The sequence below is a fragment of the Drosophila mojavensis genome, unplaced genomic scaffold, assembly GCF_018153725.1.
Source record: "Drosophila mojavensis isolate 15081-1352.22 unplaced genomic scaffold, ASM1815372v1 contig_277, whole genome shotgun sequence".
NCBI classification, from domain to species: domain Eukaryota; kingdom Metazoa; phylum Arthropoda; class Insecta; order Diptera; family Drosophilidae; genus Drosophila; species Drosophila mojavensis.
Window position 1 is genome coordinate 182,662 of NW_025318822.1, and position 26,123 is coordinate 208,784.

The 26,123-nt window shown below is 39.3% G+C and overlaps 6 protein-coding genes across 14 annotated transcripts in view; 3 read left to right on the top strand and 3 right to left on the bottom strand.

Annotated features, from left to right (window-relative positions):
• The window catches only part of LOC6573934 (cubilin), a 54,789-nt gene extending 39,732 nt beyond the window's left edge, over positions 1-15,057 (top strand). The window contains exons 2-17 of one of the 8 annotated variants that reach the window (XR_006356968.1): positions 1,240-1,266; positions 7,174-7,290; positions 7,787-7,964; positions 8,050-8,076; positions 8,144-8,352; positions 8,424-8,637; positions 9,063-9,280; positions 9,696-9,822; positions 9,892-9,993; positions 10,060-10,488; positions 10,552-10,955; positions 11,017-11,186; positions 11,328-11,512; positions 13,434-13,613; positions 13,679-13,734; positions 13,793-13,885. Coding sequence is in view for 6 of the 8 variants with exons in the window: in XM_044008359.1 (XP_043864294.1) it covers positions 1,240-1,266; positions 7,174-7,290; positions 7,787-7,964; positions 8,050-8,076; positions 8,144-8,352; positions 8,424-8,637; positions 9,063-9,280; positions 9,696-9,822; positions 9,892-9,993; positions 10,060-10,488; positions 10,552-10,955; positions 11,017-11,186; positions 11,328-11,505; positions 13,434-13,613; positions 13,793-14,103 (2,891 nt within the window). In the remaining 2 variants the exon portion in view is untranslated. Of the gene's footprint in view, positions 1-1,239; positions 1,267-7,173; positions 7,291-7,786; positions 7,965-8,049; positions 8,077-8,143; positions 8,353-8,423; positions 8,638-9,062; positions 9,281-9,695; positions 9,823-9,891; positions 9,994-10,059; positions 10,489-10,551; positions 10,956-11,016; positions 11,187-11,327; positions 11,513-12,367; positions 12,628-13,433; positions 13,614-13,678; positions 13,735-13,792 lie in introns of those variants that run through there. The other 7 variants (XM_044008361.1, XR_006356969.1, XM_044008359.1 and 4 more) reach the window with 7 other exon arrangements.
• Positions 15,058-16,756: 1,699 nt separating this feature from the next.
• On the bottom strand, positions 16,757-17,379 carry LOC6573935. 2 transcript variants are annotated; one of them, XM_001999958.4, is made up of 2 exons: positions 17,045-17,379; positions 16,757-16,974 (listed from the first exon to the last, which is right to left on the bottom strand). In XM_001999958.4, exons 1-2 carry the CDS (start codon positions 17,172-17,174, stop codon positions 16,781-16,783), a joined length of 324 nt encoding a protein of 107 aa, XP_001999994.1. In that variant the 5' UTR covers positions 17,175-17,379; the 3' UTR covers positions 16,757-16,780. The 2 variants fall into 2 exon arrangements, with proteins under 2 accessions (XP_001999994.1, XP_015022672.1); XM_015167186.3 differs by having other exon boundaries at positions 16,757-16,989; positions 17,045-17,303.
• Positions 17,380-17,405: 26 nt separating this feature from the next.
• Positions 17,406-19,374, bottom strand: LOC6573936 (WD40 repeat-containing protein SMU1). The gene is made up of 5 exons (XM_001999959.4): positions 19,240-19,374; positions 19,117-19,183; positions 18,805-19,063; positions 17,665-18,743; positions 17,406-17,604 (listed from the first exon to the last, which is right to left on the bottom strand). Exons 1-5 carry the CDS (start codon positions 19,263-19,265, stop codon positions 17,506-17,508), a joined length of 1,530 nt encoding a protein of 509 aa, XP_001999995.1. The 5' UTR covers positions 19,266-19,374; the 3' UTR covers positions 17,406-17,505.
• Positions 19,375-19,667: 293 nt separating this feature from the next.
• On the top strand, positions 19,668-20,513 carry LOC6573937 (39S ribosomal protein L11, mitochondrial). Its single transcript, XM_001999960.4, has 3 exons — positions 19,668-19,888; positions 19,948-20,232; positions 20,299-20,513. Exons 1-3 carry the CDS (start codon positions 19,754-19,756, stop codon positions 20,467-20,469), a joined length of 591 nt encoding a protein of 196 aa, XP_001999996.1. The 5' UTR covers positions 19,668-19,753; the 3' UTR covers positions 20,470-20,513.
• Positions 20,451-21,462, bottom strand: LOC6573938 (ribosomal RNA processing protein 36 homolog). The gene is made up of 3 exons (XM_001999961.4): positions 21,308-21,462; positions 20,708-21,245; positions 20,451-20,653 (listed from the first exon to the last, which is right to left on the bottom strand). The coding sequence occupies exons 1-3, from the start codon at positions 21,371-21,373 to the stop codon at positions 20,523-20,525; spliced, it is 735 nt and encodes a 244-aa protein (XP_001999997.1). The 5' UTR covers positions 21,374-21,462; the 3' UTR covers positions 20,451-20,522.
• A 1,614-nt stretch (positions 21,463-23,076) lies between these two features.
• On the top strand, positions 23,077-26,076 carry LOC6573939 (transmembrane protein 26). Its single transcript, XM_001999962.3, has 8 exons — positions 23,077-23,734; positions 24,127-24,699; positions 24,755-24,801; positions 24,873-24,977; positions 25,032-25,230; positions 25,294-25,362; positions 25,424-25,615; positions 25,671-26,076. Exons 1-8 carry the CDS (start codon positions 23,541-23,543, stop codon positions 25,861-25,863), a joined length of 1,572 nt encoding a protein of 523 aa, XP_001999998.1. The 5' UTR covers positions 23,077-23,540; the 3' UTR covers positions 25,864-26,076.
• Positions 26,077-26,123: the final 47 nt, after the last annotated feature.

A 26,123-nucleotide genomic window follows, 5' to 3' on the forward strand; every position in this document is an offset into this window, starting at 1 on the left:
AAATCAAATAATATGCTAATACAATCAAAGCCGCAGCAAGAACTTTTAAGTCATCCCAAATGGAAATAAAATTTCTGAAGCATACTTCTCAGGGCGCGCAGCAAAAGTTCCCTGAATTCGGGGTGTTTATTTTGATTTGTTGTTTACGAATACAAAGGACTGCCATAAATATGTATACAATATGGACAGGTTGAAGATGCCCAAGCGAAACTCTTGAGAAATGAAGACCGTAAAATGCTTAAATTATGGTAGCTGTTGGAAAATATTTAAATTTCAGAAATTTTGGAACGTCAACAAAACCAGCAAATTGATATCAGCAGCAAACAGATAGGGAATACTCTGCGTTGTTGCAGAAAATCCTATAGTCAGGGCGAATAAATACTTTAAGCTCTCGGGCCGTTAAAGACAAAGGGAATACAACGAAAAAGAGAAGCAAAAAGACCGCCAAGCTTGCAAAGGAAATTTTCAATGCCTAAAATCTTAACATTGACATGGCAAGCCGCATCGACTGCATTGACAACAGGCCCAAGATTCCATACAAAAAAGGGCACCAGATCAGGGTTACAAGGCAGCGTTGGCCACTTGAATGACGCCCCTAGAGCGCTCTGCACTTGGCATCAATCAATAATTGCCCATTGAGAGCAGCAGCTGGAAGAGCAGCCGCTCCAACTGCAGCTAACCCATGATTGATTAGCAGCGTGCAACATGAGGTGCTTCAGCACACACGAAAGAACACGACCAGAATGCATAATGGCGCCTATTGAGCTGCTGTTGCTGTTGCTGCTGTTGCTATTGCTATTGCTGTTGCCTATATTGTAACTATATAGCTCAAGTCATATATTGCCGCAGTGTCTGCGTTATATTTCTGTTTCATTTCCTTTTCTTTTTGTATGCCAGGGCCACAGTCAATCGCCTGATTTGTCTGCTCTAAGACGCTCGCTGTGTGGGCGCGTAGCTGACAATGATGGATGCTGGGTCTGGGCTGCAATTGTATCTGCATTTAATGATATGCACACACACACACACACACACACACACACACACACACACACACACACACTCAAACACAAACATATATACAATCTCTTTATCATCAGCTGCTTTGGCATTTACTCCAGCCAACGCGCTTTAAGTGCACATTATACATCATATCATATTCAAAATGAGCTTTCGCCGTTTCGAGCTTGACTTTTAATGCGAAACTTTAATTACTTTTCAATTACCTTCTCTCTATTGCAGGTACGTTCCAAGAAGCCATCCAAGAGCGTAAGTAGTTTTCAAAATTGCCATTATTATTGCCCACTTATCGATCAAGTTGCCTTGAGCGCGCTCAAAGTTGGTTGCTTCAAGTGCGCCGCCATAGCCGTTTGAAGTTATTTAGTTTTTGCCAGCAGGAAATTTACGCTATATACGAGTAGAGGTATATAAACGAATCGAGAGATTTGACAAAAGTAAACATACGAAAAAATATGTCTAGATATGCAGGCGTTCAATACATTTAAGCTGCTGCTGCCCATCGTTGAGTGGCAAAACCAAAAATCAAAACAAAATCTATATGTAAATACCCATCTCGCAGGCAAATTGAAGCTGAGTCCGTTTTGCTGGCATTCGCTTCCGCCTCCCCCTTTCGCCCTCCACCATTTAGCCTGGCCAAGTGGCCGAGGGTGCTCGAGTCTTGAGGGCCAGCCGAGTCGGCCTGGCTGAAAGTTAATTAGCTTGTCAGTGTTTGAGACACATTAAAGCTGTTGCCAGGAGCCAGCGCAATGATTTGTGAGCATGCTGTGCCAATCGATTTGCAACACGAGATATTCATTAGTCAGTCGTCGTCTTCGTCGTTGTCATGCGGAGCGTATGAGTAATCTGTGGGTGCAACCAGCGGCATTGACTGCTCATTAATGTGCAGCTGATTTAGGTGTAATTCGTGCAGCTTAAACGCTAATTAATAGACGATCCCAACACAAGCACTTGAACGAAATTATCAAACTAATGGCCAATGAATTCCACTCAGCTTACCTGTCCTTCCACTCAACACGAATGGGCGCTTAAGCCCTTGTTATATAATAACACCTAATATTATATGTCAGTGCTTCAGATTGAGATTACAAGCGAGGCAGCTGTGTCAGCCGACAACCCGATTCTTATCCTTGGCCCAGCCAGCCTCATGCTCGTCTTATCTTCATGGCTATGCAAAGTGTCGGATCACCTGCAGCAGGCGGAGCGTCTTTCTCTTTCCGTCACTCTGCCGCTCGTCTGTTAATCAACGCATTCGCTCTACCGCCATGATTTTATTTTCGGGCTAAATAAACTATTAGGAAAACTCATTTTCATGAAAATCCACTTTAATTGCTGTTGCCGCTGCTGCTGCAGAGCAACCGCAGCGGTTGCGCGAACCAACAACAACAACAGTAACAAGAACAACAACAAGGCACACGGCTGCGGCATCTCAGCGGCCTGGCATTTGCTGAACGGCGTTAGTTGTAAATTTAACGCAAATTGTCTGTAACATGAGCTCTCCGACTGAGGTGTCGTGGCTGCGCTGCGGCTTGAGGGTGAGGTGCTCTACGGGTGGCTCTCTGTAAGTGCCAACAGCAGTGGCTGCCATTAAATTTGCAAGAGCTGAGTGTAACTGTGTGTCTTTGTGCGTGTGGGTCTGTGTGTGTGTGTGTGTGTGGGCTGGAGCAGACATATTCTTAGCGCAACTGTGGGCCGGCATCCCTGCGAAGTAAAGCATTATAGGTGTCGACAAAAGTGTCAGAAGCGATTTCTGCTAAATGGAAAAAAGAAAATTTATTGTGTTTTTATTTTTATTTTATTGAGCTTAATTTCCCTTGAGCCTTTTTTTTATAATTATACAAAGCTTATGCTACAAATTTATTTTAATACACAGACTCTTCAACTGACATATTTCGAGTTTTGATAGCTAAAGACTTTCTGTTTTTTTTTTTTTTTTTTTATTATATGTGATATTTCTATAATTGAATTGAGTAAAAGATCAACATTTAAACAATCTACAGTTGATGAAAAATATTTTCATACATATCTTATACTTTATTAAGTTACTATTTATATCTCTACTTTCATTAACTTCTCCACACACCACAAGGATTGGTCTTTTATTATTATTTTTGTTTTTATATACATATATACTTCATATTTTGCTTAATTAATTAATAGACATTATCGCATATTTACTTGCTAGCCTTTTTGGTTCTAATAATCTTCAATTGATGGATAACTCTATATATTTTACGGAATCTTATTTAAATCTCTATTGGCCGAAAGTCCTCTTGCCTATATAAAATGTCTAGTTTCTTACGCTTCATCCTTTTTTATTAAATATTTCCATACTCAATGAAAACAGAAAAATATTTAAATAATTCACTAAAAGAAAAAATTCAATAAAAACATATATAAATAATTTAACGATTTTAATTTGATAAAAAAAATATATGTATATAATTACTTATTATTTTTTTTATTATTATTAGAGAAAATTATAAAAGTAAATTTTATAAAAAAATCCATTGACAACAATGAATTAATTAATTATGAATGTATACCTACCATAAAATTCTACAATATTAATTAATTGGCATCGAGGGAAGCAATAACATAATTAATAATTATCGAAGCCATTGAAAAGTATGAAAGCTCAAAATCTAATTAAAACGCGCAACATGCTAAATTTATATGGATACTTCCTAGAATTTCAGTTCACCTGATGTGAATCAATTGTAAATTTCTGTCGGCTGCAAGCTACTAATACACTCACACTTATCACCTGCCTTAGTGTGTACACTTGAGGTTATTAGCGTAATGCTATGTGGCTCGTTGGGCCGCCCGTCTAACGCCAGCTGAAGGAGTATTGACGTCGACATCATCGCCTTCGTCAAACTTCTCTGTCTCGCCGCATCCTTGGGGAGCAATTTGTAAAAGACCAGAGCTGCGGCTGCTTTGTGCCTGGAGCGATGTTACCAGGCTCGCCAGCGGCGATGTTGGTACACCTGTTTGGCAGGTGCGCCATGTGTTTGTGCCGCACTTAACTTTTAATGTGTGTGTGCGTGTGTGTGTGTGTGCATACATATATTGGCAACTGGTTTACATGGCAGTTACGCGGATTATGACTGTCATTTTGTGGTTTTTGATCGTTTTAGTTGCACAATACGTAATTAAAATGTTCATTTAAATGTGGGAAGCAGGCACAGACACACACACGCACACACAAGCCACAATTATTTGAATCGTTTAGCATTGAAACAAAGTGCTGTAAATTAACATAATGTCTAGGCAGACAAGCAAACAATAAAAACAACAAAAGTGTCAAACAACAGCAACAGCAACAACAATAACAACAGCCACAAGCATAACAATAACAACAATAAAGTGCAAAAATATTTATGCCAATGCAAATGGCGTCTGCATAAAATTTATTGACACTTTACGAGTGCTGCGCATTTTCGTTGTCATGGTTACCCGCCCAATGGTGGGGGTAGTGGGCGTGTGGGCATGTAGGCGGGGCAACAGCATGGGCTTAGAGGGCATGCTGAATGCTGCATTGTGTAGGTCTCTTCCGTTTGTCAGATTTCGTTGCGGTTGACATTGTTATGCTCATGGCCACGACTGGGCGGCAAGGCAGCCCGATCCGCCCAGCTTCCAGTCGCTCGCCAAGTTCCACGTTGCAATTGCAATAGCATTTATCACAAAATCCCGCAAACGTGTCCTGGCATCCTTGGCACTGCCATCCTGATAGTTGTAGCTGCACAAAATTTTTGTTTTCATTTTAATGAGCAAACTTTGCGCATGTTCGCTATTTATTTGCAGTTTAGCAATTGGCACGCGAAAACGCACCAACAACATCACCAGCAACCAGCAAATGCAGATAAAATGCGAAAATGCGAACGAGTGCGCAGCATAAGAATTAATTTTCAATGGCTGCACATCACGAACTGTTGATATAATAAAATAAGTGTAGCGCTAACTGCCACGCGCACTTTCTGCAACACCAAATGCCAGTTAACACCGCAGTTTATGGCGTCGCAGCATTTCAATTGAATGCGTTAACTAAATTCAACTTAAATTCATTGTTACAATTTAAACGACTCGCAAGGCGCTCACTTAATTATTTACAACAACCTGAACTAGTCTAGTTCTTATTGTCTTTTAATGGTCATAAAACAGCCGCTCTCAATTCAATTCCTGTTAAAAGAAGGAAGAAACATCTTATATTGCATTGCCAGAGAGTTAAGAAACTGAAGTTTCTAGTGAATCGTTATCTTCGAATGAAACGAGTTAAATTATTTATTTCAAGTGAACAGCTTTTGATAGTCTTTTCCATTTGTAGTAATCCATACACTTGATGGAAACAGTTTTTCCTAGAAATGTTGCATGTACAAAATTACAGCTGAAGTCTTTTACATCCTCTTTGCTGGGCAACACCCCATTTTCTAACCAAGAGTAGCACCGCCACTGAGTCCTTCGATGTGCCCGACAAAAATATCCATTTCATATTTTTGACTAAACATACTATATACTAAATATACTAACTTTGTAGAACATTCAGCAGCAGCAGTCTCTTCTGAATAAAAACTTAAATACTGCAAATTTAAATCTGTATCCCAAATTGACAGACAGCACAGACAATATTAAAGCTTGCCAGACAAGCTCAGTTGGGCCTCCGAGCTGGGCAGCAGCAGCTGCTACCCAAGCAAGAGCAAAGCCAAAAGCAAAACCGAAACCTCAAATATGTTTTTGGAAGCGTATCCGTGTCCATTTAATACACGTACATATATACAAAATTGAATTTAATTAAACCACAAATTTAGCTTGGTTCACTTTGAACTTGATTGCTGCAAATGACACCAAAATCATAATCAAGGGCCAGCTGATGCTGTGAATAAATAGGCATTAAAGTAAATACAAAGTTTTAGTTGAGAGTGTTTGACTAGTGCATACATACTTACACACACCCAAACACACAAAAGAATGAATGTAATGATTATTATATATATGTATATAGTAAATATAAATCTATATATAAATTTATTTTTTTCTTTTTAAATGTTTAACTTTGCGGGCTGTTCAGTAACTTACGTCTTATCCGATCTTTGGAAAATGTTAAAATGCCCCAGATAAATATGTGTGTGTATTATAGCAAACGTTGCAATCAAATTTTAATACCCTTATATGTATATATACTGCAAAAGTCCACATAAGCAGGGACTTGCATACTACGTGTTTCTATGTAACTGTGGAAGGTGTTTGCTGAACAAATTTATTACAGTTCTGCAGAATATATCATATATGCAAATATAAATATATTCATTAAATATGACATACTCTTTATTTATTTTGTGTTATTAATAATACGAAATAACTATTTGACAATCGTTGACGCAGAAATATAGTTGTATGTGGGTGTATAAAATGGTAAATTATTAGATGGAACTTTGGATGGAATAGCAACAGCCTTAATGCCCTGCCTAGACATTTCGCATGAGCACAGGGTATACAAATTGTGCATAAGGATTTAAGTCATCGACTAGAGAACTAGTTAAATGGGTAGGCAAAGCCGATTAAAATGCACTCAAAGTTACGAGAATGCAGAAGGAAGTTTCAGCTCACCTTGGAAACGTCCACGATATGTGGGCGAACGCGGGTTTTGTGGGTGGGCGTGGCTGTGCGTGTGTATGCAGCTGTGTGGTTGTTAAGTGTTTAGCCAAGTAAAATGCACAGAACGGAAAGCAGTGCTCATATTTTCAAACACAACAAATTTTGAAGGCTGTGGGGGAACGTGTTTGCTTGCTGTGTTGTTTGATTAGCTACAACAGTTGGCTCTTTAGTTGCTCCAATTGTATTATGGGAAAAACATGTTGGACTCTCACACACACACCTTATCTCAGCTGATGGGCAGACAACTAAATCAGGGCAGCTGTCATAAACATAGAAGCGATTTTCCATGTTATACGTCAAGCTGATATAAACACGTATAATACAAGCACACACACACACAAACACGAACACACATAGGTATACACACCTACTCGTAGCAGCTCACAAGCATATACAAATCATTAACATCATGTATTTGTCTTTCGTCTATACCCACAACAACCCCCTCTTCCTACACCTATCTCCAAAAAATGTAAAAAATGAACAAAATTACACCGAACTCAGTGGCCGCCACTGCGCACTTGAAATCGCCCGGCATTGAGGGCGAGGGCGCAGGCGAGCCATGGATGCAGCCGGTTGTGGCATACTTGGAGGCGCCGGTGCGGCCCACAAAATCGCCAAGTAGGTGGCGCCACTAACAAAACTCAGTTTCTCTCGCTCTCTCTCTTTCTCTCTCTCTCTGTGTGTGTGTGTGTGTAACGCGCCCGTAGTTAACAGTTACATTTAAATGTCTATCTGTAGTTGAACGTTGACTTAGTTGAAAATGAAACCGCTTTCTAGTTATAAATACATCAATACACACACACACAAACACACACACACACACACAGACACGCACACGCACACGCACACTGCCACACTAGCACACAGCTATGGCTGCTATGCATACAGTTGAACCATTGTTTTACTGCTACGTTATGTGTATGTGTTTGTATTGTTGTGTGTGTCTATACCTAACCATTGCAGCGACTTGTAACAACTTGACTCATTCAATACCAAAAACCGCATGCAAACTTTAACCGTTTGTGCGGAATTCTCTCTCTCTCTCTCTCTCTCTCTCTCTCTCTCTCTCTCTCTCTCTTTCTCCTTTTCTTTTTCTTTGTGCCTCTGCAAACAGAATGTGATCAGACGTTCGTCTCGCGCATTGGCGGTCCGCAAAACGGCACCTTTACGGCGCCGCTGCTGCACAATCATCGCAATCATTCGCGCCAATGCCTCTACACATTCCTAGCAGGACCTGGCCAGCGTGTCGAAGTAGTTTTTAAATCCTTTAATTTAAGAGGAAGTCCGCCAGAGTAAGTCTCAGTCTGCTGAAATACAGAATCTCGGTTTCATCTCTCATTTATTAATATTATTTTTATATTATTATTCACATTGCAGCGGTTCGGCCGTCGGTGAATTACCAAGGTGGGTTAATAATGAATTAAGTGGAATTAATGCATATTTAATCCGATTTTGAATCAATGCTTCACAGTTGTGTTCATGAGTACATGGATATCTACTCGGAGGTGCAATCGTCCGAACCAGCGGAGCTGATCAATTCGCCATTCGGCGGTCGCTACTGTGGTGCCATACCACCGCGTCGTCGCATTTCCATGTACCGCGCCGTTGCCATTTCATTTTTCAGCAACAAGAATGTGTCGACAGACCTGTTCGAGGGCACGTTTAGGTTTATAAATGCATGTAAGTAGGGGGAGAAGGGTCCACTAATTTTTCATTACCTTTCCTTTTTTATTAACAATTGCCATTTACAGCGGAATATGAAATTGGCATACCCATTGCTGGTTCGCCATGTTCCTATACGATAACGCCTAGCATGAGTATCAATAAAACTGGCGCACTCATATCGCCAACCTATCCAGGTGCCTATCCGAAGGATATGTCATGCACATATCAATTTCTTGGTGAATCAAATCAGAGAGTTAGATTAGAGTTTCGTGATTTTGATCTGTTTTTTGGTGGACCACAGTGAGTACCCCTAATGCTGTACAAATTCACATACAAAACAAATACACACAAGCACACACAAACACACACACACACGCACAAACACACACACACACACACGCACAAACACACACACACACACTTCAAACAGTTTCCAGTCAAAATCAAAACAAATTCTCGTTAGCTGGAATTTGCTTTGATCTGCAGCTACCACAATCTCACACACACTTACACACAAACACACACGCACGCTCACACATGAAATCATATCTGTGAACTATCTACAACAATTACTTATTTAAATTCTATCTAAATTCTATTCTATGTACGATCTATTACAATTTATTCGTCTACAACCAAATTACTGTTTACTATCATCATCAAAATAAAAAAAAAAAAAAAAAAAAACAACACCTACAACAACAACAACAACATCATACAAACAGCTGCCCATTTGACTATGTGAAAGTGTACGATGGTCCAGATAATTCGTCAGCATTAATCGGTACATATTGCGGACAGCAAAGAAACTTAGTATTGTATTCGAGCGAATCGAGCCTTTTTGTTCATTTTTATACCCTACCGCGCACCGCAAATTCCCAAAATCGTGGCTTTAAAGGAATTTATGAATTTAGCGAAAGTTTTGTTAAATTAGATTTTATACGTAAGTATTATTCAATCGCTAAGCAATTAATCTCTAATTATATTTCAGTTCAGCCATTTTCCCAGAACGACGGCCATTTTGTAGTGCTGCTAACTGTGTTGGCAACGCCACAAAATGGCCGCCGTGCTCGCATTTGACGGCTCAGTGTATGTGTCTGAAACACATTTTCACTCACTGGAATATTTGTTCATTTGTTCATTTCTGTTGCATTCTATCAGCTAATCTATTTGATCTAGAACTTAACTCATTCTCTCTTCCATCTCTATCTGTAATCTATCGACTCCAACTGAAACTCATCTATAAATTCTAACAACTGCTACATAATCTGCCCTCTGTAAATTCCTGCAACTCATCTAAAAATGCAACAACAAAACACAAACGAAAACGAATTCCAACATTTAATTGCGTTCATCAGGTGAAAATGATGGCATTCACATACGTGGCTCAGAATGTGATCAAAAGATTTTATCAAATAAGGAATCGACAGGATTCGTGCTCTCACCTAACTATCCCTATCCATATATACAAAAAACTGTGTGTAGGTAAGTGCTATTGTAATCTCAAAGAGAAATGAGAAGAATTGCATATTAACGTACTGCTGCTCTTCGCAGATATTTCATCTATGGCATGCAGGATGCACAGCATCTGGAGCGTGTACGTCTCGAGTTTATCTCTTTCAACATACCCAAAGTGGAGCACAAGGACAAGGGCGAGTGCGTAAACTATTTGTTGTTCTTGATCAACTCAAATCTAATTTATTTCCCATCCATTCACTCAAGATCCAACTGTACTGATGGCTATCTTAAGATCTATCTGAAAGGCCAGGAGACTGCCGACGCGTATGACAAGTTTGACTACGAGCTGTGCGGCAATGAGACGCAACGCGTGATCAGCGATGGGCCACGCCTGGCCATGGTGTTCAGTTCGGGTGAGCTGCAGGGGCGTGGCTTTAAGGGCAAGTACACATTCGAAACGGAATACAAGATACCCGGCACGGCGGCACCAGACGGCACCTGCAGCTTTACGTATGTGAGCAGCTCGAAGAAACGCGGCGAGCTAAACAGTCCACGCTATCCCTCCAACTATCCGTCAGACACAAACTGTTCCTATTTGTTCTTGGCCGAGCCCAACGAGCAGGTGACCATTGTATTCGATCACTTCAAGATCAAAGCGGACAACAATGTGAACGCCACCGCCGGCTCTTACGGGTGAGTAGAGATTTGTGAGTAATCCTAACAGAGATTAACTAACGGTGACTCGATTGCTTGCAGCTCCGGTGCCTGCTTTGAGGATTGGCTGGAAATGTATGTCGTCTACCGGGATAACAATGATCGCTTGCTGGGCCGGTATTGTGGCTTAACAGCACCCGGGCCCGTTGAGAGTCCGCGCGGCGCGGTCGGCTTACGCATCACGTTGCACACGGACCAGGAGAGCGTGGCCAGTGGCTTCAAGGCTCGATACTTTTTCGAGTCGGCCAAGTCCGATGCAGGCGACTGTGGCGGCAACTTCAGCAACGAGGACTCCGGCATTATAACCTCGCCGAACTACCCAGCTGGCTATAAGGCCCCAGGTCGCGGCATGGCCTCCAACGCATGCAACTGGGTGATGACCGCACGCGCCGGCTACAAGTTGTCCATCAATTTTGAGCAGTTCGGACTCGAGGGCGATCCAGCGAGTAAGTAAACAAAATTCAGTAAATTTGCCACGGACTGCATCATTCATAAATTCTATATTAGATCGCGGATGTCCCGCCGCTGTGCTGCGCCTGTGGGTGAATGTTGACTCGGATCAGCCGCCCCTGGAGCTGTGTGGCGAAAAGCCGCCCATTGAGCACTGGCACTATATATCCACCGGTCAGACGGCGCGCATCAGCTTTACCACCAGCGATAAGACCGTTGGTGCACAGGTGAGCATTGGCTGTATATTCATTTTATTATATTTTGTTTGTTGGGTCGAGCGGAAGTGCATGGATTTTTGGGTTAACCATGCGTATTTCCCAGCTGAATAAAATGCAGCTCTTAAATGAATAATTATTATATTTGTGCAGGGCTTCCGCATAGTATGGACTGAGATACAGGACTCTGGCCCGGGACCACCGTCGATTGGGCTGCTCTGCGAGTCCACGTACCACTTCCAGTGCGCTGCGGGCTATTGCATATCGGATAAGCTGCGCTGCGACGGCGTCAAGAACTGCGGTCCCGGCGATGATAGTGACGAATTGCATTGTGAGTCGTGAGTGAGTCGAACGGTTCAGTTCATTTTTATTTTCCTTCTGATATACTTTACTTTTCATTTATTTAATATACTCTACTTATTTATTGTTGTTTTATGTCGTTGAGTTTGTGATTTCAGTGCGTCCACTGAGCGACCATGAAAATCGTATACGTAATCTTGTTATTCACATTTCATGATTTCATAATTCCGTTTCGTTTATCTTTCGACTTAAGATTATTAATTAATTGCGAAGTCACTGCATTTGTTGCATATTTGGTTCATTATGCTCTTCATTTGTTTATGCTAACCACGAAAACTTGAACCCGACGAAACACTTGCTAAAAATATATATTAATTAAATACTCTCATTAACTAAAAACTAATCAACAATAATCTAAACACAATGAAAATTAAAACCACTCAAAACTCAAGCATATTATAAGGTTTTTAAGAACTCAAAGCACCAAAATTTCAACAGCTCTATATGTATTATTATTGTCATTTCCATGGCCAGAATTTCTGTACATACAATTTCGTATTCTTAATTAAGTTTCACCCACCCAGTCATAAGCTATGCATAATTACTGTTCTACCTATACATATAAATATCTATACATGGCATATTTAATCATACAATACCTAAACACTGCGCTCTCAGTAATAACAACAGCCACGCCCACACTAAAACTATCTCTTTTTCTCACATGTCTTCTTCTATTTCTCTCTGTTCTTTGTCTTTCTTTTCTATACTTTCTCGATGTGATTTTTCCACTTGAACCAACTGAAAACTAACAATCTTTACGTAACATTTGAAACAACTCCTTAAAACTAATCCGAATCAATTACCTGAAATAACCCGTTACAATGACACAGGTGACGCAAACTCCACGCATTTGCCCACATTTCTACAGACACTTGTTTTATCAATTATGGCACTAGTCTTGAATACGTACAACTAAAGAGTTAACTAAATCGAAATCGAAATCAAAATCCTTAACAAACTGAACAACTAAATCAAATGAGTATAAAAATATAAATAAAATTTTCAAATTGGATTGCCAAATGAATGGAATTTTCACGATAATCAAAAGTGATGAATAACTATTACAATAAATATAATAACAAAGAAAAAAAAAAAAAAAAAAAAACAAGGCAAGAGTTTTGAATAATTTAGCAAAGCATAAATTATACGCCAATTAAATGCTAATGTCTAAGAATAAGAAATACATAATACTTTTGGTCACATATAACACGTGAGTCCTGCATAAACTTGTCTCAATTCGCTGCACACGCTCACAGCCACAATCATGACATGCACACTAACTATAAAAGAGCCCCACAGAATCCTCAACTCTCGAAATGAAAACTTGCCACAAACGACACGAATTAAATAAAGCATCGTTCTAGAAAGATATTGCTATAAAAACAAAAAGCATTCCCTATATAAAATATATTTAAACATAAATGTAAAGTCCCCCTGCTTTAGTTTTTAGTCCTCGGTTGCATATTTGAGTTTTCCCTTGTTGTAGCATTCGGAAACCGGTTCAAAGGCATGCTGATTGGAACATTTCCTTTAGAATTCTGGCTTTTTTATGTTCTGCACTTGACTGTTTTTCGTTTTCGCTATCCCCAACTAATGATAAGCTGAGCTGCATTCGCAATTGTTATCCCCAATAAAACCCCGCATAAAAAGAATATGATAAATCAAATACTTAATGCCAACACACGACGAGAAGAATTCAAGTCTTAACGTTATCTACAAGTTAGCTAGAGACTCATTTACGCATTATCTAAGTAACATTCTCATCTATACATCTATCATAATTAAAGAGTTTGAAAGTCCACGATAATGTGTATAGTATTCCGACAACTCTGTATATTAACAATTGTTAAATTTACTTTGCACTTTGGTTTATTTACGTGCCAATTCCTGCACCAGGTATCACGGAAGCGGCCGAGGAGGATCACGACGTCCTAATTATAATAACACTAGTCGTCGCCTCGTCCCTAATTTGTCTCCTATGCACACTCTGTCACTCCAGAAGAAAACGTAGAAATCACGTGCGTCAATTGGGTTTACATCGAAATGCACACTATGATTCTCAGACGAGCGCAACGGGTAAGCAGGAGGGGCTGGATTGACTTTTTTCCGTTTTATGTTATTTTTTATGTTCATAATTTTAGGTTTTCTTTGATTTGTTGAATTGTTTGAATTTTATATTTTTTTGGAAGTAACTTGGGTAAATATTTTCACAATCAATCGAGGACAAACTAATTGACCAATTATAAATTTCTCAGCTGGTCTTAGCTCCAGTCGGCGTCATTTGCAGAGTGGTGGGGCGAGCATTGCGGGCAGCCTACATGGCATCAATAGCGGCACGCTGATCATTCCACCGGCACCACTGCCACCCACCAGTGTGCCACCGCCACCGCATATATGCATAGCCGGCGTTGACATGTCGCACGGTTTGATGAACGACGATGACGATGATGAGGACGACGACGATCTGGAACTGGATGAGGATCAACTGGCTGCCGACATATTTATTAACGATGTGCATTTCGACGAAGATAATATTGATCATGTAAACCAAATGGCTAACGTTTAACTATGTGTTTAAGTATTTTTATCGCTAGTTTCAGCTATAAAGCGCTTTAGATTAAGTCGTGCCCCAGCTGAAGGACGCATTACAAGTGAGTAAATGTGTGCGATCAGCTGGAGCAAAAAGAACTTGAACAAAAATTCAAAAGTTAACAATACCTAAAAGACGAAAAATTATGCAAATGTGCGAATTGATTAAGACATATATTTAATAAGCTATAGAGGAGGCGCGAATAACGTAATGAGTACAGTAGTGCGTAAACATTGTAGTAGCGATAAACGATAAACGATAAATGATAAACGATTAACGATTTACGATGAACAAAGAAGACAGACAACAAATAATAATTACATTTAATTATACATACATACTATATTATACACATTGCGACTACGGATGACGAGGGAAATGCGACAATGCGAAAAATAAAGAAAGACGGCAAACCAGATATGGAAAAGCCAAGCGGCGAGCATGTAAAGCATTTTCTTAGCCAAAAGAGACCGCAAAAAGTTGTTGATTTTTATATTTGATACGAGTAATATTTAGGTGAAGCATAATTGAATGAATTATACAACAAATCCAATAAGAAATGAAAAAAGTATATAAATAAAATAAAAACACAAAGGCCCGTACGGGAGATAATACACATTCACATGAATAAATATATTTGAATGCAAGCAAAGTAAACAAACAATTCTACTTATTAAAGGGCATAAAACAATAAACATAAATGCATATATTATATCTATACAGCCGCGTATAACTTTTATTTACACCTTTTTTACACACCCGAGGAACCGACGAAACTCAAGTTAAACATGTTTATAAATTGAAGTTTTTAACAAGACATAGGATACATACGTGAAAGAGGAGAATGCATAAATAAAAGAATTAGTGACTATCAAACCTGTATCTTCCAGCAAAAGTTAAACGCAAAATCCTTTAATTGAGAGTTTTGTATACATAAGTAATAACTAAAATAAAAATGTATTAATACAAATCAATTTTAATGCGCTATTTGTCGTGCCACACAAATTCCAACAATGATAAATTCAACGATTTTTGTCTATTTAAGCACGTTTTTATAGACATTTAAAAGGAATATTGCAGCGACATTAAAAATAAAACAAAAATTTATAAAAATCTACACGCTAAAGAGAACGATAATAAACACTTATACAGTACATAAAGAAAAAATGAAAAGCTAAAATTAAATAACAACCAAGCAACAATAGAAAACAATTTGTGCCAATCGTTGAGTATTAATAGCTAATATTATAAGTTGTTCTTTTTAGTTTGGATTATGTTTATGATATACGTCTATATTCTATCTTAATAACAAAATTTTGAATTTTAAATAAAGAATTGTTTGCATTATTTCAGAATGAGATCTTTGATCAAAATGATAAAACATAGATGAATATTTGAGAAAATAAAAAAAAAAATTATTGGTTTCATAGCGCTCGTACGTTTTGCATAAAATAATGAAAAAGCTTAAATAAATGAGAAAAATTTAAACAGTTCAACCTAAAAATCATTTTGAATAAAAGTATGTAGGTGTTTAATAAAAAGAAACATAATAAATAAATCGAATACATTGAACAAAAAATAAAATAAAATAAAACGTTGTTAAAGTGTTTGCAAAATGCATAAAGATCAACTATTTTATAAGAAATAATTAATTATTTTTAAACAATTGCAAAATAAAATATTTAAAAAAAAATAAGTAAAGATATTTAGTTTAAGTGTAAAAATTTTGTTGTTGTATGACATTAAAGTGAACCCCAATTAAATTAGTTAATTAAATAAATTGAATTTGTGTTCTAGCAATAAAAAATAAACATACATTTAAAACCTATTTACTAAACATATAAAAATTAAATAAAAATGTTTGAAAAACAAACGGCAAAATCCCCGTCAAATGTTCTAAGCGTTTACTAAAAAGAAACACAACGTTAAATTAAACAAGCAAGTGTTAAATTTACATTTAAATCTATAATTAAGCAAGGCAAGCAAATGAAAGATAAGTTATATTAAACAATATGTAAAGCCTAAACCAAAATAAAACCAAAATCCAGAAAACTAAAATCAAACAAACAAACAAAAATAAAAGAAAAGAAATCCAAGCGTATGCATTGGCATAGAACGCAACGCTTTAGCAAAAAATAGTTGATTAAACGCAAAATTTTAAAATTGAACAAAAACACCTACAAAAACAATTCCATGTTAACATTAAATATAAATAAAGGTAATTAAATAAACGAATACTAAACCAAGACAAAATCTGAATTTTATTTAATATTGTCGAGGCAATTTTTCGTCAATTTTGGCATACCTAAAGAAATACTCTAATCATTTCCCTACAACGGTTATTAAAGTAAAAATTTAGAATTTATTAATTTTTTTATATCGAGATCTTCAGAGATCACGTTTTTGACTGTGTTCAATTAACCAAGCGCCATCTACTCTGCATTGGGAAACTGAAAAACATACAAGTCAGCAGAAAACTTAAATTTGTCATCTACAGATTATTGCTATCTAACTTATCATCATATATAGTCGCTTTTTCTCTTACAATTTTAAGTGGTTAAGAGTATACGATGTAGTATATGTGTGTAAATATCGTTTATTATATTTAAGTGAAAAATGCACATGCAAATTCTATAAAATACATTTTTTTTTTTTACTTTTGCGAATTCAAACGAAATTTGTCCAACATTTTGTTAATAGCATCCGCATCGCCATCGACTTTAGCCTTGTCCTGTTCCAGCATTTGCTCAAAACTCTTTTGCTTAGTGCCAACCAAATAGAAGTCCTCATCTGCTATAGTAACCCGGCCGTCGACATCAGCTGCGGTGCCCTCATAAATGTCCAGAGCTTTGAAATCAAATACTACAGTAAGACGGTCAGCAGGAGGCGCCAGACTTAAGCAATGGCAATAACTCACCCATGCTCTTAATGAGTTTGCCATCGGAGTCCGTGAAATTGAACTGAAATGTGTTGACCACAGTTCGTTTGTTCGGGTCGGACTCCTTGAGCTTGTTGCGTATTTTCTCAATGATCTCGTCGCTTTTCATACTGCTGATTCGTGGGTGTGCGCAGCACAACTGGTTTACTCGAGTGCAGTTGCTTGACTAATTCAAACACTGAGACCAATTGAAACGAAGACAGCGGATTACCGCAGCAGCTCTCGTTGTGGCTTTGCATAATTCTCAATTAAAGTCAATTTGTCTGATAGAGACATGATTGACATATTGATACAGGGCATGAGAAAATCTAAAGCAACGACTGGTCAAACGCAGTTAGTATTACAGTGCTGTTAAATAAAATACATATATTTGGATACGTAAAATCTATTGCTACTAAATAAAACTTAGTATGCGACCAGTTGATCAACGCCTATTGAAACTAAGGCTTCCATAGCTTTAGCAGACCGTCTTCACTATAGGTGGCCAAAAGATTCTGATGCGGGTGATGTGTTAGGCCAATGACGTCTTTTTCGTGTACCTAAAAACAAAACAAATTCATACAGCTAACTGCAAAACAAGACCAACCAAATATACTTACGTTCAGTGTACGCTCCAGTTTGCCCGAAGAAACCGAGAAGCAATAGAGCACTTGATCTTCACCAGCACAGTAAATAAATTCGCCTCGGGGTGACAGTGTAGCTGAGATAAAGGCGCCGCCCTCGCGCTTACCCGACGAGAATGATCGAACAATTTGACCCTGCATGTTCATAATGACAACTGTGTTGGACCTATTGCAAACGATAAAGTGTTCAGGATTTTTGGGCAGGATAAGCACAGTATTCACGGCCAGTTCATTGCCTAACGGCTTGTACGTAGCTACGCATTCTGTAGTTTTCAGTGACCAGACTTTAACGGTGCCATCGGAAGAAGCACTGAGCACACTGTGACCATCGGGTGTAAACGTGGTTTCATTGACAAATGATGTGTGACCCTTAAACTCCTTAAGCATTTTGCCAGACTTCAGGCCGTGCAGACGCACAGTATAGTCAAAGGAGGCACTGAGCACTTGGCTGTTGTCGCGAGAGAACTGTAGACAGGTAATGCCTTTGGTGTGTGCTTTCTCAAATTTACGCAGACACTGGCCGGTAATGATGCGCCAAACCTTTATTTGGCCGTCCTGAGCACCGGATGCAACCATTTCAGAGTCCCGCGAGAAGGTTAATGCCAGCACAGCTTGCTCCATCATCATGAACTGGTCCTGCGCTTGGTATTTCAAATCCTTACGTACTTTGCCCGTTGTAAAATTCCAAACTTCTAAGAAGCCATCTACGCTTCCTGTTATTAAATACTGTCCATCTGGCGAGAATTGCGCACACTCTACATGAGACTTTTCACCAAATTTGATTTGTCTAAACAGCTGCGTTGGATACATTTCCTCCTCTTGATCTCTCATGGCTGCCTTACCACGGAATAAATCAATGGTAGTGCCGGGTGGAAGAAGACCTTGATGCTGTTGCCATTTCAACGCTTGGCCAAGTAATGCCAAGAGCCTGGACGACGGCACAACGTGCACTTCGCCACTCAACTCCTGGGCAATAGCCGCACGCCGCTTCTCTTTGCTGCTGCCCTCTGCATAAGCTTCGCGGGGATCGAAATATGCTCGTTGCAACATGTTTTCTAAGAGATAAAGAGCATACGGTTTATACACAGAATAGCGTAGAGCATTGATGACACTAACCTAGATGTATATACCGCTCAGGCTCGTGCTGCTTTAACATACTCATTGGGTCGGTTTGACGAAGTAGTGAGCGAGCGGCACCCAATTCTCGCAGCTCTATCAATTCCAAGACAATTTGCTCATAAAGATTGAGTAACTTTTTGTCGGGCAGCTTCAGAGATTGGGTTACTTTGAGCACAGTGTCCCAGTGGCCATTAGAGATATCTTGGACAAAACCATCGACGCTGTCTACTGTATTGAGTGAAACTCCAGTTTCCTCCTACAAAGTATCAGAGTAATATGAGGAGTTTAATAAATAAAATGTATTCTTACCTGTAAGGTTTGAAGCGTTTTGAGTAGATTGGATTCTTTTAGGTATTGCTGAATTAGACGAATTACGCTGCAAAAGATGTGTTTCTTTATTTTACTTTGTAATGTGCTATTTATTATACTTACTCTGCTGATTCTATTTCAATAGACATGTTGCGCCGTAAGCCTGGGTAGGTTTAATAAATTTATTTGTTATTTTTAGTTTTAACAGAAAACGCGTCTATTCGGCAAATGTGTACTGAATCGTGTGGAACACGTTCCTGTGAACCATTTCTCGCTCATCCATTTGTTTCGTTCACTTTGGTCATCGCGCCTGTAACAGTTTGTTTACCTGTTATTAACAGCATGTGCTAATCTTTTTTTTCGATACAAAGGGACAATTCAAACCGAAAACAGAGAGTTCAACTATTAAAACTTTTAATAAACTAAAATATTTCTTTATAATATCTCAAAATACAATTAATTAATGATATTCTAACGATTTTCTAGTGGGCTATATTTAATATCGATATATCGGTAACTCATCCAATAACTTATTAATGTGCCGCTCACAGCTGTTCGTTGTTCTTCCTCTTCCCATTCGCATTGGATCTTTTTGCATAACAATCATATTTTGAAATAGCGGATATCATCAATTAAAATGTCTAAAGCAGCGGGGAAATTAAAATCATTAAAGAAAACAGTCGAGCGGGTAACGCATACGACTAAATTAAAAACAAATATTCCCGCCGGCATGGCAGCAGCCGGCCCGCCACTGGGTCCCATGCTAGGTCAGGTAAGCTCTTACTAATTACATATGTGCTTAACATTTAAATAATAAATTCATTTTGTCAGCGAGCCATTAACATTGCTGCGTTTTGCAAGGACTTTAACGCGAAAACTGCGGAAATGAAAGAGGGCGTACCACTTCCATGTCGGATATCAATGAACAGTGATCGCAGCTACGACTTGGTCATACATCATCCGCCAGCCACATTTTTCCTTAAGCAAGCGGCCGGCATTCAGCGAGGCACAATGACTCCAGGGCGAGAGGTTGCCGGAAAGATTACTCTAAAGCATTTGTACGAAATAGCGGCAATCAAGATACAAGATCCACCCAATGCAATGCTAACCATGAAAGTAAGTTGGATATTGATATTTGTAATATTTGTATCATCATTAAGTCTTGTAACTTAATTTTATTAGCAAATGTGTGAGATGCTCATTGGCATTGCACGAACTTGTGGAATAAAGGTAGTTCGTGATTTAGATCCCACGGAATATGCTCAGTTCCTGGAAGAGCGCAAAGTTATTGTCGAGGAACAGCGACGTGAGCTCCAGGAAAAACGCGAGGCGAAAATGTTGAGAACGGGCTAAATATATTGTATGATTTGTTAATATATATACATTTATAACTACAATAACTATATCTATTCAATGCTTATACGCTTTCGGTCCTTTGCAGCATTCTTTTTGCGTCGTTTCTCCAGATGTTTGTTTAGTTTTCCAGTATCTTTCAACTGCTCAAACTGAGCGACCAACTCCTTGGCGCGTCTTTCCTCTGCAATGAAAATTGTTATTAAATCGAGCCATTGTTTTATTCTTTAAGACTTACGTTTTGTCACATAATGTGGCTGACGTCCCTCGTCGTGTGCCTTTTGAATCTCTTTACGTTCCTCTTTTAATATATTTTGTTTAATGTGCCAGCGTTTGTCCTCCACATTCTTATTAATGAGTCTTTGAATGGTGTGCTTGATTTTTAGCTTTTCTTCGTCATCTTTTACTTCGTCTAGGCGTTTTTTCAGCTGTTCCACTTCCTTGTCGCGAATTTTAGTTACGAATTTGTAGTTTTGCTTAAAAGTATCGGTGTCATAGGTACCCGACCTCTCATCAAAACGTGGATCCCGGATCTCAGTTTCTTTCTTCCGTTCCGTACGCAGCTCAGCGCCTAAAAAGGGCACTTGACGCTTGGCACTTACTTCCCGGGGTCGATTTTTGTTCAGTCTTTTAAGTTCTGCTTTTGGTTTCGGCTGCTTACGCTTTACACTTTTATTACCAAGAACCGCCTCTTTATAGACTTTTGCCCCTAGTTGTTCTTTGAGCTGCAAAATCTCTTCAAAGGACATAGTCTTAAGGTCCCCCCGAACAGCACTCTGATGTGAAATTAAAATTACATTGGATTTGGCTTTAAAATATTATATGCCAACTAAATTACCTGTACTTCGTCGTCAGTAGTTGCATCGTGGTCAGATGCAGCGCTGGACTCGCTTGAAGATGGCATTTGTTATTGCCAATATTAGAAAATTGAGAATCGAATCAACCTTCACGTGTTTTGTTATTATTATGTTTATAGAGACGAGGTTAATGCTATATCGATATATTCTAATTTATTAACGATAGTAATAAACATTTATATTTTAACAGCGCGATTTGTTTACTCTTATTATTAACATTAATTTATCGATGCCTGAAATCTCAATCATGAATGCAATCGATAGTCCCATTTCTTTGGTATCTGGCAACACGATGCGAATCAGATCTTCCCTTTGGTTTAAATGGCGCCCTATTCAAGTTTTGGAATTCAATTGAAAGTTGACTTAACGTAACGTATTTAGAAGAAAGAAATCAGAATCAACTTTCAACAGTTGGTTGCATGTTGTTTTCTCATTACTCGTTTCACTTGCTTCACGTGCAGAAAATAATTGACCTAACTCTCGCTAAATCAACATAAATATCAGTCAAATTTAGTGGGGATAGTTTAATGACAGTCATAAGTTGGCTATCTGCCAGAACATGCCCACGTTTTTGATGGCCAAGGTTCAGGACTCAGACACTCGCGACTTGTTTGCTTAGCATTTGTAGCCAGTCAAGCTGAGGTGAAAGACAGTTAAAGCTGTCAAAGCACTAAACGGTCATGTGACTTCAGATACAGCTAGTGTGAGTTCATGGTGCATGCCACGCGTGAGTTTATTTTTTTTTAGCGAGTCAGTGACAGGACCGTATCTTAGCAGAAAGGCGCCCAAAAGAAGTCTTCAGATATACCTATAATTGGTTCAGTTTAATCTTTTGATGATTTAATCAAATTAAAACAAGTAAGAAAGCTCTAGTCGAGACAACTCGACTACGAGATCCCCTGAACCCTTGGAGTAATAGCTATTTCAATAATTTTTCGCGTCTTTCAGCTTACACAAGAAACACGCACATACACACACACACGAACGCACGCACGCACACACAGGCATACATACACACACATACATACACACAAACACACACACACACACACACACATACACAAACAATTACATACATATACACACACAAGCATAAACACGCATGGCCGGCAGTGAGCGCTTACTATGAGAACTTAATTGCTTAATAACTTTTTTGTGGACGTACGATCATCATGAAACTTTCAGATTATGATTATGACATGGATATGCATGTAATTGCCAAAGCACAAGTCTCTAGTATTTGAAATACGCTTTTTAAAAAAGTGAGGGTGAGGGGGTGAATTTAAGGGGGTAAATTTTAACAAAAACCGAAATTGTATAAATTGCATATAAGCATACATTAAAAATTTGGAGACTCTAGCAATAAAGGTGTAGAAGATATAATTTTATAACTGGTTTTCGATAAGGTTTTTATCGATAAAAAAAGATCGGGATGAGTTATCGATTTTTAATGATAAACTTGATATGCGCGCTGTAATTACGAACATTGTAAAAAAAATTTGAAGTCTCTAGCTCTTATATCTTCTGAAATCGACGCGTTCATACATACGGACAGACGGACAGACGGACAGACGGACGGACGGACAGACGGACAGACAGACGGACAGGGCCAAATCAACTCAGCTCGTCGCCCTGATCAAGAATATATATACTTTGTGGGGTCTGCCACGCTTCCTTCTGCCTGTTACATACATTTCAACAAAACCATTATACCCTGATTTCCCATTGAAAATGGGTTCAGGGTATAAAAAAATATAGGGACAAACAAAAAAAATAAATAAATATTGGTAAAAATGCATTTGAAATGCCTTTTTAATTTCGGTCAATAACTTTAATTCAATGAACTAATATAATACCTGTATAATGTGACAGGTATCCCACTGATATTATAATCAAGCACATTGCTTGGCCTTTACGTTGAAGTATTCGGATTTAGCGGGCAAGAACCACGCGAACGCTGTCCATTCACCAATTACTCGTGTTTATGTATCACGCTGTTCGCTGCGTTGTCCTTAATTTCCTAAAAAGCGTTTAAACATCTAATGAAAGCATTTGGCTTGCGATTTTTACTGTCTGTCAATTTTAGTTGCGTTTGGAGCTTCGCTGCGTGCGGTTCGTCTTGTCCTGTCTCGTCTGGTCTTGTTGGTTGCTGCAACTAACTAGCTTAGTTAGTAGTTAACCGTTTAGCTTGGGGACTATGCTGCTCATCTGATCATGGCCAAAATAATATCAACGATCAAGGCGATCCTCACGCGCATCATATTCAGCGCCCACAGCTTGCTGGCCATTTGGCAGGTGACGACGTTTAAGAAGGACATCATATATTGGACGCTATGTGGGCCGCTGCTGCTGCTGCTGCTCGAGGGCATCTTCACTATAATGATCAAGAAGACGCAAGAATGGCGCTGGTAAGTCGACAGATCCTTCCAGCTACGCATCCATCTATCAATAGCTTATATAGTCTGAGCCAACGTAAACAAAAAATTGGCTCGAGCTGACGTCATGTTCGGTTGGGCGCTTTGATTTTCAATTAAAAGTGAAATCATGTGGTTAATGTGTGTGCAAGCAACCACCAAGCACAGACAGACCACCATGACCACAAAGACCACTCCTCCAGGCACCCACCCACGCGTCGTTGTAGTAAAAAACTTTAATGGAATTTCACTTTGGCACTAGATTGTTCGCCCGTGTCTTGGGCCAGTTGTTTACCTTTTGGCGCGGGGCGCATCACTTTGACTTGCTTGTTTGTTTTGGACATTCGCTTTGGCGCCATCCCTTCATTCCCTTCTCTCCTCTGCAGGTTCTGTCCCTCGGTCTTTCTTTACCTGAGCAGCATTGTGCCGGCCATTTGGTTGCTTGAGCTGGATAAGATCGAGCGTCGCCTGCTGGTGATAAATGGCTCGTTGGTCAATGTAAATGCTAGCAATGCCATCACTGACAGCAACCTTACCAGTACCATCACCAGTGCCGGAACCGCCGCCACCGCTACCAGCACCACCAATAACAGCGCCATGGTACCAGTGGCTGATCTGCTGGACGATGCTGGGATCACGTTGCCCGTGATTAGCCCAGATACGTGGACCACGCTAATCGAACAATTTCTTATGCTGATTCTGATTGTGGGCCGTTGGCTGCTGCCCAAAGGCGACTTGACACGCGACCAGCTCAGCCAGCTGCTGTTGGTCTACATTGGCACTGCGGCGGATATCATCGAGTTCTTTGACTCCTACAAAGATGATTCCATTGCACGCATTGGATTTTTGGTATTCCTCACTCTAGGCATTTGGTCCTGGAGTCTGATGCAGTTTACCATTGTGCTGTCAGCCACACGGGGCAGGCGACCGAGAGGCAGCGGCTCACATCATAAGGAGGAGTAAGTGGGAATATTTAATCTAATTTAACAATATTTAATATGATACATCTTGCAGACAGGCGGATTGCTGTCAGAACTGCTGCTGTGGCATTGATGTCTGGGGTAACGTACATAAGACAAGATATATATGTACATATATATATATATGATATAATTTTCTCCCTCTTTGATAGGCATTGTGCTGAACGTAATTCTTCAGGATGCGCCATTTCTCACCTTTCGCTTATTGATTATATTTCAATATAAAATAATTAACTACATGAACGTGTTCTTTACCTGTAAGTCAGAACTAAATATTTTGTTGAGGTAAACTAAATCTTATAATATTCCAGGCAAAAACTCCTTGGTGATTATACTTCAGCTGTACCGCCTGTATGTGGTCAATGCGGAGTTCTGGAAGAGTCGACGTGAAAGCCGCATGGCCAAGGCGCGTCAGTATCAATCCCGCAGGCGAGTGCACGATGCGGACCAGAACAGCATTTATATGATATCCAATGAACGTGGTGGGGATGTCAAAAAGAAGATTAAGAAGTGAGTGCATACAAAAATTAAATTTATAGACATAATAGATATGGCTTCATTTAATCAAACCAGAGCTAAGGATAGAGACTTTGCGGAACAAGAAGCCAGTTACAGCAAAAAGAAGCGAGATAAGAAGGATAAGTAAGTCGCCTGCCCAACGGGACAATGGAATCTTACATAACAATTGTTTAATTACTCACAGAAAAAAACGAAAGCGCAAGGATACGGGCTACTCCACTGCCAGCTCACAGAATCTGTACTCCACCAAGGCTAGCAACAAGGATAAAAAGGGCAAGAAATCGAAGCGCCACTGCAGCAGTTCTCCGAGCGATTGCGATCCGATTAATGCTAAGAAACTGAAGCGCGCTAAGAATGCCGAAAAGGCCGACAAGAAGTAAGTGATATTTGGACAATCAAATCATAAATGTTGCTAATATTTATTTGGTTAGGAAATCGCGCAAAATCGAGGCTGTTATTGAGGAGTCGAGCAGTTCAAGCAGCAACAGCTCGGACTCCAGCAATTCCACACTGCCCAGCTATGAAGTGATTGATGAGAAGAAGTCGCGACGCCGCAAACGTGGCCAGAGCAGTGACTCCAGCTCCAGCGACAGCAGCTCGGACTCGTCCTCATCGTCCTCCTGAATTGGGCACTGAATATTTGGACTAACGGCATTTGAACGCGGGATCCGCTGAATGTAACGTTATTGTAATTTTTGTGACAGCCAAGACACATTTGGCTGCGACGCTAGTCAAAGAAGACTCAGGTGTCTCTTTTTTTGGCATGACTATTTGAAGGGTCAATTCAATTTGTTGAAAACATATATTTTCATATGTTTGCATATACATATGTGTATATGCTATAAAAAAAAAACGCAACCAAATTTAAACTTAATAAAATACCG

Excerpts from the sequence above, each read along its gene's own strand:
- LOC6573938 (XM_001999961.4), bottom strand. The coding sequence starts at position 21,373 with ATGCCATCTTCAAGCGAGTCCAGCGCTGCATCTGACCACGATGCAACT. Across the intron at positions 21,246-21,307 it reads CTACTGACGACGAAGTACAG|AGTGCTGTTCGGGGGGACCT; the intron begins GTAATTTAGTTG and ends ATTTCACATCAG. Across the intron at positions 20,654-20,707 it reads GCCACATTATGTGACAAAAC|AGGAAAGACGCGCCAAGGAG; the intron begins GTAAGTCTTAAA and ends TTTTCATTGCAG.
- LOC6573936 (XM_001999959.4), bottom strand. The coding sequence starts at position 19,265 with ATGTCTATTGAAATAGAATCAGCAGA. Across the intron at positions 19,184-19,239 it reads ATTGAAATAGAATCAGCAGA|CGTAATTCGTCTAATTCAGC; the intron begins GTAAGTATAATA and ends CATCTTTTGCAG. Across the intron at positions 17,605-17,664 it reads AACTGGAGCGTACACTGAAC|GTACACGAAAAAGACGTCAT; the intron begins GTAAGTATATTT and ends TTTTGTTTTTAG.
- LOC6573935 (XM_015167186.3), bottom strand. The coding sequence starts at position 17,174 with ATGAAAAGCGACGAGATCATTGAGAAAATACGCAACAAGCTCAAGGAG. Across the intron at positions 16,990-17,044 it reads CAAACTCATTAAGAGCATGG|TATTTGATTTCAAAGCTCTG; the intron begins GTGAGTTATTGC and ends GTCTTACTGTAG.
- LOC6573939 (XM_001999962.3), top strand. The coding sequence starts at position 23,541 with ATGGCCAAAATAATATCAACGATCAAGGCGATCCTCACGCGCATCATA. Across the intron at positions 25,363-25,423 it reads AAGCGAGATAAGAAGGATAA|AAAAAAACGAAAGCGCAAGG; the intron begins GTAAGTCGCCTG and ends AATTACTCACAG. Across the intron at positions 25,616-25,670 it reads GCCGAAAAGGCCGACAAGAA|GAAATCGCGCAAAATCGAGG; the intron begins GTAAGTGATATT and ends TTATTTGGTTAG.
- LOC6573937 (XM_001999960.4), top strand. The coding sequence starts at position 19,754 with ATGTCTAAAGCAGCGGGGAAATTAAAATCATTAAAGAAAACAGTCGAG. Across the intron at positions 19,889-19,947 it reads TGGGTCCCATGCTAGGTCAG|CGAGCCATTAACATTGCTGC; the intron begins GTAAGCTCTTAC and ends TCATTTTGTCAG. Across the intron at positions 20,233-20,298 it reads ATGCAATGCTAACCATGAAA|CAAATGTGTGAGATGCTCAT; the intron begins GTAAGTTGGATA and ends TAATTTTATTAG.